At 42.1% G+C, this 12,577-nt stretch overlaps 1 protein-coding gene across 1 annotated transcript in view; it reads right to left on the bottom strand.

Moving 5' to 3' along the window:
• HIRA (histone cell cycle regulator) overlaps positions 1 to 12,517 on the bottom strand; it is a 34,652-nt gene extending 22,135 nt beyond the window's left edge. The window contains exons 1-7 of the mRNA XM_082065894.1: positions 12,273 to 12,517; positions 4,741 to 4,803; positions 3,899 to 4,009; positions 2,906 to 2,996; positions 2,342 to 2,436; positions 1,452 to 1,547; positions 11 to 171 (exon numbers count right to left, since the gene is read on the bottom strand). Of these exons, the coding sequence (XP_081922020.1) occupies positions 11 to 171; positions 1,452 to 1,547; positions 2,342 to 2,436; positions 2,906 to 2,996; positions 3,899 to 4,009; positions 4,741 to 4,803; positions 12,273 to 12,309 (654 nt within the window). The 5' untranslated portion in view covers positions 12,310 to 12,517. The remainder of the gene's footprint in view (positions 1 to 10; positions 172 to 1,451; positions 1,548 to 2,341; positions 2,437 to 2,905; positions 2,997 to 3,898; positions 4,010 to 4,740; positions 4,804 to 12,272) is intronic.
• Between the last annotated feature and the right edge of the window lie 60 nt (positions 12,518 to 12,577).

Here is a 12,577-nt window from a genome sequence, read left to right as displayed (position 1 = left end):
TCTGAAGTACCTCATCAAAGGGTTTTGTGATGCTGGTTTCCAGCTGCCAGTCCATGGTCCGCCACACCTTCAAACTTCGATCATCGGCCTGAGATGCAATATATTTTCCAACAGGATCCCAGGTCAGCCCTTTCACCAAGCCAGAATGCCCCTTCAAAGTGGCAAGAATTTCTGCACACACAGAATTGAGAACAGAGAAGAGTTACTGATATCTTCTTTAGGACAGACAGCTGAGAAGATTTGCAAGATCTTTTAGAAATATCTTATTAAAAATAACCTCTTTTTAATGTACAAACAACAACAAAATATCAACAAATTTCAAGCAAACTGGAACCTGTGTTTAAGCTAAGAATGATATTAAACAGTGGGAAACAGAACTCTGGACAGAATAAGGGGTGCAAAAGTCTCTATAAGAAATAGATCAGAGCAGGAAGACGAGCAGAGCCCAGGCAGCTCAGAACGGCACTTTGAAGCTATGGAAAGCAGCAGTTTAACTGGAACTTCAGTTAAACATTCGCCGTTTCCTCTGTAGCCAAAGATGATGATATGCTTTATGGTTATCACAACAAATTCAGCTTTGTGCAAACATGAACTAAGTCAAAGTTGCGACTGAACAGACACACAAGCCTGGCAGACCTGGTAACCTACTTTCAGTCAATCTCTTGCTTATCAGACCATGAGAGAAGAGGCTGAGAGTCTGAAAACTCTGATATCAAAATTGGAAGCAACCCTAAAATCAATGGCAGTGACTGAGCACAAGACAAGGGGAGTTTTAGCCTGCATCAAGCTACATGGTGAGAAGCAGCCAATAAAGGTGGATGCTCCCAAACTGCCGCAGACCCTTGTAGGGCACTAAAGCTCCCCGTGTCCCGGCTGTGCCTGGCAGCGCGTCCCTGGGCAACAGAGACCTCGGGACTGTGTGAATTGCCAGCACTGCAGCAATGGAAAAAGGCAAATAGCCATCAAATGGAAGACTTGAGGGCTTCTGCTACTGTGAGGCTCCCTGAGTCCTTTCTTCCTCCCTTTCCCCATGTAAAGCCACATTGCTTATTAAGCAGCAGCATTTAAAATGAGGTAAATAAGACAATGTCAACCCAAAGGCAAATCAACAGAAAGTCTCATAGGTACAAAGGCAACAAGGAAAAGTATATGCATAAATAGATGTGATATTAAGCTGAAGTTCTATTTATTTGGGATTTTGCAGAGAAGGTGAAAAAGGAAATTAAAGTAAAATGAGCAGCACACCCTGAAGGCAGCTGTTGTCTACAGCAGAGTGGTATCCACTGCTCATTGCCATCCAAACTTGGAAGAGGAACTGACTCACCAGATTGCAAGTGTGTCACCTCAAAAGACAGACACAGAGATTTCAGACAGCAAAACACACCCATGGAGGAAACACCTTGTTCACAAAGCTTTACATACTTGCATATCTGAAATGTAAGAATTCTTACCTGGAAATTTGACAGCGTTCCAGATGACAACAGTGTTATCCACACTGCAGGATGCCAGCCAGGCATCATGCGGAGACCACGCTACATCCATGACATCTGTTTAAAAAATCCCAAACGTTGCCACATAAGACATTGATGGCAAACAGAGAAAATACCACTGAGAAATTATTATCGTCTCACTAGAGTGGAAGGTGGGAAAGAACATGGCAGCACTCATTGGGAGTGAAGCTCTCCAACTTATAATGTTCAATGGGGAACAAAAACAAAAAATCCAAGGCAGAGAATGCAATGTTCAGTAATTATAGGAAATACTAATGCCTGTATAAAGTACTTTGTCTTGTTTTGAATGAAAAAGCAACAGCAGCTATTGCAATGCACTCGCTTTATTCCAACACACGTGAAGCAATCAAACTGGTTTCAACCTTGATTTTGATCATAGCTCATGTCAGCAAGTATAAAACGTGTTTGAAATTATTTGGTTTATTCATCTTTTGCATTGCTTTTTAGTTATTTTTTCTAAACAAACATTAATATTCTCTGGTTTACAAAAACTTTACCTTTTGACAACCAGGAGATTGTTCACTGCAAGTGCGAACATTTATTTAAATAAAAATATAGTTCAGCTTCCCTTATTTAGATTCATTTTAAAGCTAGCAAATACTAAAATATAGGTGTCTTAGTTGCTATTTTTTCTACTATATAGCTGCTGGAACTTGTATGAAAAATCAGCATTTGATTAAAAATGACATTTTCTTTTACATTTTCATTGTTGCTCTTAAAATAATTACTGACTTGCTACCAAATACATACATTTTGAGCAAGAAAATGGGGCACCGAAAACCAATTTTTTTCCAGATACATGCAAATTCATTCAGCACCTTTTAACTCACCTCCTGAATGGCTTCTGAGAATTGATACACACCTCCACTGCTCAACATTAGTAAGTTTGCTACTAGAACCAAACACAGTGCTAGGTCCAATGTACCTAATTAAAACAGAAACAGTGATCAACAGAACCACCTCAAGTTCTTCAGACTTTCTTTCTAAAGAAAATCAGCTGCACAGCACACTTGTATTTTACGTTCAGTTATTGCTGCAATGAAAACTGGAGAAAAAAATAAGGTATGTTTTAGAGAAAATAATCTGAGTTGTTAAAAAATTAGCTTCAATAAAATGTACAATTACTACAGATAGAAAAAAATGGTAACATTTAAGCTAACTCTTGAAATCTCATCAGAAAGTTTTCTTCAAGGCCAGAAGAAAATGCCTCAGCTCCTGGAGAGGAGACAGAAGAGACCAAACCTCCAGTACCAGTGATGTGGGGTCACAGGTTTCAGTTCCTCACCCACCAGGCAAAGCGGTGAGCTTGCAAAAAGGAAAGAAACACTAAGAGATGTGACAGAGTAACCTACTTGAACTAAAATATAAAACTGAGAAGGAAGAAACATGCTTACGCAGCTCGTTTCCACACCATAATCAACTTGTCATCTCCCCCTGAAGCCAAGTAAACTCCATTGTTGGACCATCGCACACAGTTCACACAAGCTGAAATGTAGAAAAGAAAGTTTGTAAGATGAAATATGAGAAGAAGAGGTTCTGGAGTGGGGCACAGAGTTTGTAATAAGGAAAAGCGGGCACAAGATGTTTAGGATTTAAGTGTGCTTTTTCCACTCAAAGCGGTTACTCTGTCCGCTTTAGATAAATGAATTGGTACTTATCTTTCAGTAGCAGTTGAGGAACTACTTGCTGAAAAAAAACGCCAAACTATTCCTTATTTTAAAAAGCTTCAACAAAAGTAGCTCAAAAGAAGAAAGATTAATATTGACCTAACAAAGGAAACTGCTTGTGATAAATAAGCAGGGATTAAGAGGCTAAAGAAGAAAAAAATACATATTGAAGAAGTGGTACAGCTTGTTCAAGTAACTATACTTTCAAATGTAATGTGCAATAAATCCAGGATCATTTAGAACTATAACCAATATACTTCATATGATGTTTCTTCCATACTTAGTTTCTCTCTTGCTCTTTCCTTCAGAGCTACTCGGTTTCTCAGAATGTGCACTATCAGTTACTTTGTGGACACAGCTGGAAAAAGCTCATATGGAGATTTCCAAAGGCATCTGTATTTCTCTGTACATCTTCTCACATTCTAACACCACTTTCTGCTGAGTATCTAAAACCGTAGATACCCAAAGTATGAGACCACTCTGCTGTATTTTACTGGTTTTTCACCACTGGACAGGGCATGATTTTTGTAATTACAAACATGTAATGCTTAAGTTTTGGTAAATTACCATCAGTCTGTAAATATATATATTTTTATATGTATACATACACACACATTAAAAAGGTGTTTAGATGAGGTTCTTAGAGATGTGATTTAGTGCCAGATCCTGAGGGTCTCTTCCAACTGAACCGATTCTATGATATATAAAAACCTTTGTTACCTAAGTGATTGTCCATCTGACAAAGCATCTTGGGAATATTTTCATTCTTTTCATCTTCCTCTTTCAGGACAGGGGCCATATTCCAGATCACAACTTTCCCAGAATCCTGACCTGTAGGAGAACAAAAAGTTCCTTCTTTAAATACATGCAAAAGAGCTCTTCAACTTAATCTCAGTTTCAGAACAGATGCTAAAATGTAGGCTTTACTGCAGCAGGAACTTTAGAAACAATTGAGTACAGATGTCATTCTGATATAATTACACAGAGACAGAAGTGTTCTATTTTTCTTGAAGCTATTAAAAATAAAGTAATACAGCCTTGTTCAAAAATCATGTTATTGATATCAATTATAAGGATTAATATTTATTATAAAATTATATTTTTAAAAGGTAAAAGATACATTCAAATCCTAAACTGCAATTATTGTAGCCGACATCAAATTATTCACTATTATAATCCAAATAATATTTGTGCACATATTTCTTGAGCTATTCCATTTATATAATTGGAATTTTTTGGTACCAATAGCTCTACTATTTAGCAGGTCAAAAACCCAACTTCACTTGCAGTTTCTCCTAAAATAAAAAAGAAATTTGGGCAGTATGGCCACAACTCAATTATTGCAGCTACTATCTCAACGATGTCCACAGGATGAGTACATTAGAAAAAAGTAACTCTGAACAACAGCGCTTTTCAATACATTTTAATGACTTATATCTCTAAGAAACAGATAATTATGTAAGGGATGTGTTTTAAAAGGGTCAAACTGATTAAAGTGCTGTGAAGGCACAAGGTTGTTATTATCACCCCAAATTCTGCCTTCTATCAGTACGCAGACGTACCTTGTCCTCCTGTTGCAAACTTGGTCCCATCTGGGTGAATGTCCACTGAAAATATTGGCTTTCCTGGAATTAGAGAACAAGCAGCAACATACTGAATTGTTTTACAGGCAAGAGAACAAAGTAACACCAAAAGAATGGTAACTCTTCTGGCTGGTGAATAAGCTTCTTCTACCAAAAGCTACAGTTGTAAGAATTACAGCTGACTAAAAGAGCTGAAAGTAACTTAATGACAGCCTATTAAAAGTGGATATGAATGTTATCAAGCCATAATACACCAGTGATAACCAAGCACACTTAATCCAGCAGGACATGCCAAATGCCCCAAAGAAGAATAAAACCACAAAGCAAGCGCCAACGAGGCAAAACCATATTTGAGTCAGGAATTTCTCCCAGGTTTCTACAGTTCATTAGCTGATGACCTGAAGCAAGCTCTATTCTGGTTTCTGGTTGGGTTTTGTTTGGTTTGGTTTCTAAATCCTCCCCAATCTCAGACTCCATCTGTTAGTCACACAATTACCTGTCTCAAATTTAGACTCGACTGTTATGAAGTGCTTTTACCATAAATCTAGCTTTTATTTTTATGGCTTCCATATAGTCAAAGGAAGACTAACCAACTCTAATATTACTCTCAAATCTTTCCGTTCTCCATATGCTACATCTTTCAGAAAGAAACTAAGTTTTATGAAAATGTAAACCCTATTAAAAATAACTAACACAGCTGGGGAACAGCTTTGGAAACCAGACAACCCCCGCTCAGCCTGTTCTGCTCCAAGCACTGGATCACATACACTTTCCTATATGTTCACACTTCTTTCAACCTTTGCAGGAGGAGAAGGAAGAGGGAAAAGTAAACTCACTGCCTTTTGATGATGCTCAAAGAATTACCACTAAGGATTACTTGAAGGAATACGCATGTGATTTCCACGTTCAAGTAGTTTTGGGCAGCAATCCGAACCCTTTCCAACTGGAATGCTTTTACAAGCCAGATCACATACATGCCAGTATAAAATAAGGTAATTTATCGTAACAGCCAAAAGAACTAGTACCCACTGTACCAAGATTACTCAACAAATTTCTCATATATGTCAATTCTTTCACTGTACCTTCATGATATGTTAAGACATAAATGACAAAACCTGCAGAATGTATTCAGCGATAGATTTTATTGCAACTGTAGAATCTGAATTCCTTGACACTACACTGCTAACAAAACCCTCACCCAAATATCCAGTATTTCTTACTTTTTGAGGGATAAGCATTTTGCTTCATGTCAACTCTTATTTTCTTTATGTTGACTTGTTTTAAAGTTTATTTTATTTGGATTTATATTGCAACTGAAATGTGATTCCCCTTAAAATTTTTACAGGCAGCCAAGCAAAGACCTTAAGCACAGTAAGAGCACTCAACTTACATTCCTTCCAAGTCCTTCAGACCACATAAAATACATAAGCTGAGACTGAGCTGTGGGTTTTCTTCAGATTGTTGTGCCTGATTCTATCTTTTATTCTGTTAACTTGAATGCAACATACAGGGCTGAGCTGAATCTTTTGAGAAGCAGAGGCAAGCAGCAAACCTTTTGTCCTTCTCAGATGTGGAAGTTGCCTTAAATCATTTGAAATAGTTTAACCCACTGACACTTCTGATCATTCTGGTCACTCCTCTATCAGCCTCTCTCATTTCTCCTGTCTTTTATGACATGGAGGGGAACTAGCATTCAAGACAGTGTTCAAACACAAATGATCCATGTATTTGCATAGTAGGATAATGTTTTCTTTTCACTCCTTTTCCTGGCATAAATTTGGGTTTCCATCTAACGAGCGCTGAACAGATATTTCCAGAAAGCATGAGAAACCTTAAAGCTCAGACCTCAGTGGAAGTCATTAGGTCACAGGGCATTATTGTACATGCGAAGTTTAAAAAGGATATGGACTTTGCACTCGGGAAAGGCGGTGGTAATAAATGAAGCCCTCAGCAACAAATGGAGTTTCCTGCATGGCTCAACTGTGATCCAGGAAAGGACCTTATTCCACAGGTAACTAATCACACCCAATGACCTAACCCAGTGTACTTGCGCTGTTCCTCAGAATTTGTGAATAAGCTCAAAGCACAATGACTTGTGAACATGAGGCCTGTCAAATTAATTTTCTATAGGAGCCACGTAAATATTGTTTCCATCTGATGGATAATCCCTAATAAACTGGACTAGTTTCTTCCATCTCATTCTCACCAGCAATGCCCAGATGCATCCAGTGGTAAACCTTTAGATAAGCTGCTCTCCCTAGAAACAGTTTACTAAATCAAGTTCCAGATTTCTCAGAGTTTGTACAGATAAGTGTCTTTCATTTTCCATAAACAGGAAATCTGCCAAACTACACCCAGCCTCAGCATGTCACACCCTCTTCTTCATAGACATTGTGCATTAATCAAAATACAAACAGCAACTGCAAAATGCCATGTCACATACTGGCACAGCTGAATACTTACAAGTCATCCTAGATGAATTATTATTTACAGGTCAGTCTGAATTTTATTCCAAATGGCTTTGGATATTATTCCCAGATCTGGGGGCAATATAATTAAACACGGACTGTTCAGTTGTCAAGCTTTCATTTCACAACACTCTCACTGTGCTCTTCTACCTCAAGTAATTTTATTAGTGGAAGAAAGCATAAACTTCAGCTGATAAAAGCAAATCAAAGGGGGATGCAACTGCTTATGAACTAGCTCAGGACCACAGGGCATCAGGATCTCATCTCAGGACCTGTTGTGGAAGCCAAGTGTGGCCACAGCTCTGTCTGGATGCCTGCAGGAAACATCAACTACTGCATACAGGAACCTGAGCTCCAGCCAAGATCATTCACATCCATTTTCAGGCAGCAGTAGCACTACTGTGTGTTTCAGCACCAGAAGGCATAGAGACTTCATGGGGGTGTAATTGAGGCCAGAGAGCACCTGATTTGGACCCATTAGCCAATCCTCAGAAAGGTGTTGTAGCTTCACAATTTATTAGAAAGCAGCACATCAATGTCACAAACAAATTCCGTTCCTATCTAGCACAAACACTGAACGAAGTTTCAGGTCAGTTTTGCCACATACTCACATTCAGCAGTGCAGAAATGGGTGAAACACACACAGAGTTGACAGTGATGTGTCCAAAGTTTCAACCTCAGCGGTAAGAGGCATTTGAACAACAAAGCGCCCACTTGGAAAGGGACATCTCCCCAGTGCCTGCTCCAGAGCTGTGCCTGCTCTTCTTGGCTAGAGAAACATGCGGCTTGCCTTGACTAAACCAGATTATTTAGATTTTAAAAAGGAATCACTAGTAAAGCTACATATTATGAATATATATTAACTCTTCGACATTCCAGAAGGAATCTGTATTTTTAATACACTTCTATGTCCATCCCTTAAAATACAGAAATTCAATAATCATTAGCTTCTTTCCCCAAGTAAACCAAGCCTCATATTTGTTTCCAACTTCATCAATCTACAGATGTCAAATTATTCAAAAACAAAAACAGTTTAAGTCACCACAGGACAGAAATTTAGCAAGACAAAGTAATTACCAGGGTGCCCTTTCCTCCAGGGTACCTTTATCATGGGAATACCATTTATAGTGGTGGATAATTGCCACAAGGCTAAAGCTATGAGACTTGGTCCATACTATTTGTGGTTTATAAATTGATCGTAGATACTGGGTTTTTCCTCACTTCCTTCACTTTCTCAAAATAATGGAGAAGGAGCCATCATTTGATAGCAACTGCCTCCTTCCCCGGGTTCATGTCTTTACCTGATTACGTTGTTAAATCCTGTCGAAACAAGCCAAAAGGCACAAGGTCCCTGTTTCAAAGTGACTGATGCTTTCCCATGCTCCTAACAGGAGATGTGTTAGATGTCCTAACAGTCATCGTGCATCAAAACAAAGTGGTAGCATTAAAATCTAACATAGTGTGTTTTAAGACACTTTGCCATCTTGTAATAATTTCTAAAAAAAAAAAGGTTTAAATTCTTGAAGCTCCTAGCATCACATTGCATGAGGAAGCAAACCAGCTTCATTAAAAACAGAACACATTACGATAGACCAGCTGTCCTGTTAGATTATTTGTTTAAAGAACCCAAATATACGTTATGTCCTTACAAATACCAATAATGAAACACGCCTGAAACAAAAAGTTCTGACTAAGATAAAGCAAACCCAAGAAGTTCCCATCTTTAAAAAAACACATCAGCTGAAGCAAAAAATCCATTTTAAATATTGCATCATTTTTGTTTGTTATTTAACTTTAGGCAATAATCAATTCAATAAAGACAACTTCACGTCAAATTCTACCACAATATGCATGAGTTTCTATTCATTTTGCTTCCAGCCCATCTGATATATAACATCCAACATGACTCACAAATCAATTCAAATATTTACATTCCACCATTACAGCTTGGAGAGATAATAAACTCTGGGCCCATATTTAAACAAAAGGAGGCTCCAATTTCTACAAGTTGTTATATGTGAACAGCACCTTGGGGTTTGCACAGGTTTCTCAGAACGGCAAGGGACCTCCTCTCCCACGGGGCTCGGCGTTCGCCTGCATCAGCCGTCTTTAAGCACCAGGGCTCTCAAACCTTGTGTGCCAAATATGTATATACAGCTGTGGGATGAGTGATGCATCTTTACAGAGGTACTGAATGGAAAACTGGGAAGCAGGAGCAAACCGCATCATCTGTATCGTACTGTCATCTGCTCCCACCCCCACCAGTGGATTGCACTTTTCAATATTCTTTCCTGCTCTAAGTCAAAGAAACATGGAAGAGAAGAACACAACAATAAGGAGAATGCCATGCATAGTCTAATAAACTCACACTGAGTGTGAAAAGCTTATGGGAAATGTATCTGAAGAAGAAATGTTTCCAATAAGTATTCAGATAAAGAGACATTAAGAATTCCAAGACAAAAACTTGTAGAGCCAAAACATGTTAAAGTGTTTTTACTGTAAACGCACAGCATCTCGGCTGAGCAGCATCCCATTCCCAGGTGTATTCATCTCCCTGCTACACCACTATCTTCTAATGTCTGTTATCTCAAGGAGAATGTATGCCTGGAAGCATCATTAAATTCGTCCTTGTCCATTCAGTAAAGTACAAATCCCAAAATTGAGTGGGGAGAGGGAAACGCTGGAGTGACAACACGTTGATCTGGTGAGTGCAAGGGTCAGTCTGGCTATCGGGACTCCAGTTCACAAACCATCAAGAGCGAAGCAGCCTCTTGTGCCCGTGAGGAAAACAAAATGATCGCGACAAGTCTCCAGTGCACACAGTAGAAATTATCTTTACCCTCCTTCTGGAGAGGTTTCAGAGCAAATATGTGGGCCCTTAAAGAGTGATGGAAGCTTCTTGCATGCAGCGATGCCTGCAGGACCCAGAGCCTGGGTACGTTAAAAAAGGCAGACTGAACTCACCAGTTTTTATCTGGCACTCCTTGCCCCAAGGATAAGAACGTATGAATGTTATACAGTCCTGTATACACTAGCAGACCTTAAAGCATTTTACAAATGAAGCCAGTGATGAATGTCTGTTTTGCAAGTAGTGAAACTATGACAAAGTGACTTGCCCAAACTCATCCCAGCAGGACAGCGGCAGAAATGGGAATCAAATTTGGGACTATCAAGGCCCTGTGCAGTGCATTATCCACTAGTGAAGTATCGCAGGGCTTTATAAATGGAGCCTCACTGCAAAGTGCTTGGCTGAAGATCGCTTTCTGCAATTCACAAATTGATACCAAAATGGCTAGGTGTATTTTAAATTGCTACAGATGTCAAACACACACCCATACCAAAAGGTGCACCCATTAAAGAAATAAGGAAAGAAGTTACAGATCTAAACTCTGATCCGCAAAGATTTAGGCCAAATGTTTTTATTCAGCTGCTCGTGTGCTCCCATTGAAGATCCAGAGGGACATGGGACAGTCTGCCCACAGGCAGCCACATATTAAGATGTAAATGCTATGTTTGTTTAGATTAACCAAGCAGAAATGTAAAAAAATATGTCAAATAAAGTACTTCTGTGTTTTTTTTGGTTCACTACTAAGTTTTGTTAGGTCCATCTGCTGACTATATGGCACCTGGACAGTAGTTCAAGTAAAGATGCACGCAAATTGCAACTCGAGGCTTCAGTTACTGTTCTTAAAACCTGCAGCATGATTACAAAGACAACAACACACGCAGAAAGGCAGCTGTAAAGTTGCATCTGAGGTTTTTAACTCAAAGCGCACTTCTTCGACTTGAATAAGGCAGTCTGCAGATGGGATTTATTCTAGATACCAATCAGATAGATGAATCCGACTACTGACATTTAGACAAAGCATTTATTTCAGTTGAAATAAAGCTATATGAATGAATTTGAGGACAAAACTTGCATAAACAGAAGTGAGCTCTTCATGTTGAGATTTCTTTGCACTGCTTCGCCAGGAACAGTACAGGTATTACTCTGGAAATTTATCTTAAGTGGTGTAAATACATAACAGTGATGCTATCCTGTACTCATTGCACTTAAAGTGTAGAGCTTTCTGTCAATATTGACACTTCATTCTAAAGTGGTTTAGTTCACAAATCTCTACGAAATCACTAGAGGAGTGGCAGACAAGACCCTATAACTTCAGAGGGTTGTTTTGAAAGAACTGTTGGAAGAATATTTTTCCTCTATGGCAAACAACAGTACAGATGACTTATTACACTTGGGGGTTTTAAGGCTGGACCTGACTGAGCCTCGTGAAACCACCGTGGTCAGTGCTGCACACGGGCACGGGAGGTCTGTGCATCCCCGGGAGCACCCGGCCGCTGCACGGCCGCCTCCTCTCCCTTGTGCACAGACTCCACTCCATTCAAACTATTACTCTGCGCTTTCACAAGCATGAAGTCGCCCAACATCCGTGCCTGGCAGGTAGAAGCAGCTCAGTCCCAGCGAACCGCACTTCCCCTCCCCAGCAAACACGCTTTGCCCCGCGAGAGCCGCCCCGGCCGCCGCCAGCAGCGCGGCAGCTCAGCCTCCTCCTAGGGGCCGGGTGAGCCCGAGTCCTCCCCACACAAACTCCGCGGCTCGGCAGTCACGCTGCTCTGCAAATCCCGCTTTCGTTTCCGCACCTCCACCCACCCACCCACCCCTGCCAGCCCCCCAGCCCGCTGCCCCGCACAAGCCCCCGGGATCCCCGGGTGGGGAAGACTTGTTGCTCCCCGCTCCCCCCGCCGCCCGCCCGGCGGCACCTGCCCGCCGCCGCCCCGAGCACGCCGCGGGGACCAAACGGCCGCTCCGGAGCCTGCGAGGCGGCAGCTACAAACGGCTCCGGCAGCCCCGGCTCCCCACCGGCCGCCCCCCGCCCGCGGCCAAACCCGCCCCACGCGTGTGCCGCGCCCCGGCCCCGCCGCCCCCGCTCCCCGGGCCGGCCCCCGCCCCGCGGCCCGTTCCCCCGCGCTGTCCCGCCGCACCTGCCCGCCCGGCCCCGCAGCACCTGCTCCCCGGCGGCGCGGCCGGTCGGCCCTCACCATTGTGGTTGACCCAGGTCGGCTTCAGGAGCTTCATTGTTCCCCGCCCGGGGCCCCCGCCGGCCTCCGCCCTCGGGACCCCAGGGCGGCTCCGCCCGGGCTGCCTCCGCGGCCGAGCGAGCGGCGGAGCTCAGCGGCCGCCGGCCACCATGGGCCCCCGCCGCGCGCCGCTCTGCCCGCCCCCTCCGCCGGCCGGAGCCGCCTCAGCGCCGCTCCATGCCCCGGCGCCGCCCGTGCCGCAGCCCCCGCCGCCCGGCCGCATCCCCCGCTCCGCTCCCGGCGGCTCCCGGCAACGCCGGAACTCG

The sequence above is a fragment of the Streptopelia decaocto genome (genome assembly GCF_964273445.1).
Source record: "Streptopelia decaocto genome assembly, chromosome: 15".
In the NCBI taxonomy this organism is placed as follows: domain Eukaryota; kingdom Metazoa; phylum Chordata; class Aves; order Columbiformes; family Columbidae; genus Streptopelia; species Streptopelia decaocto.
This window is presented reverse-complemented; position numbering and strand designations above follow the sequence as displayed.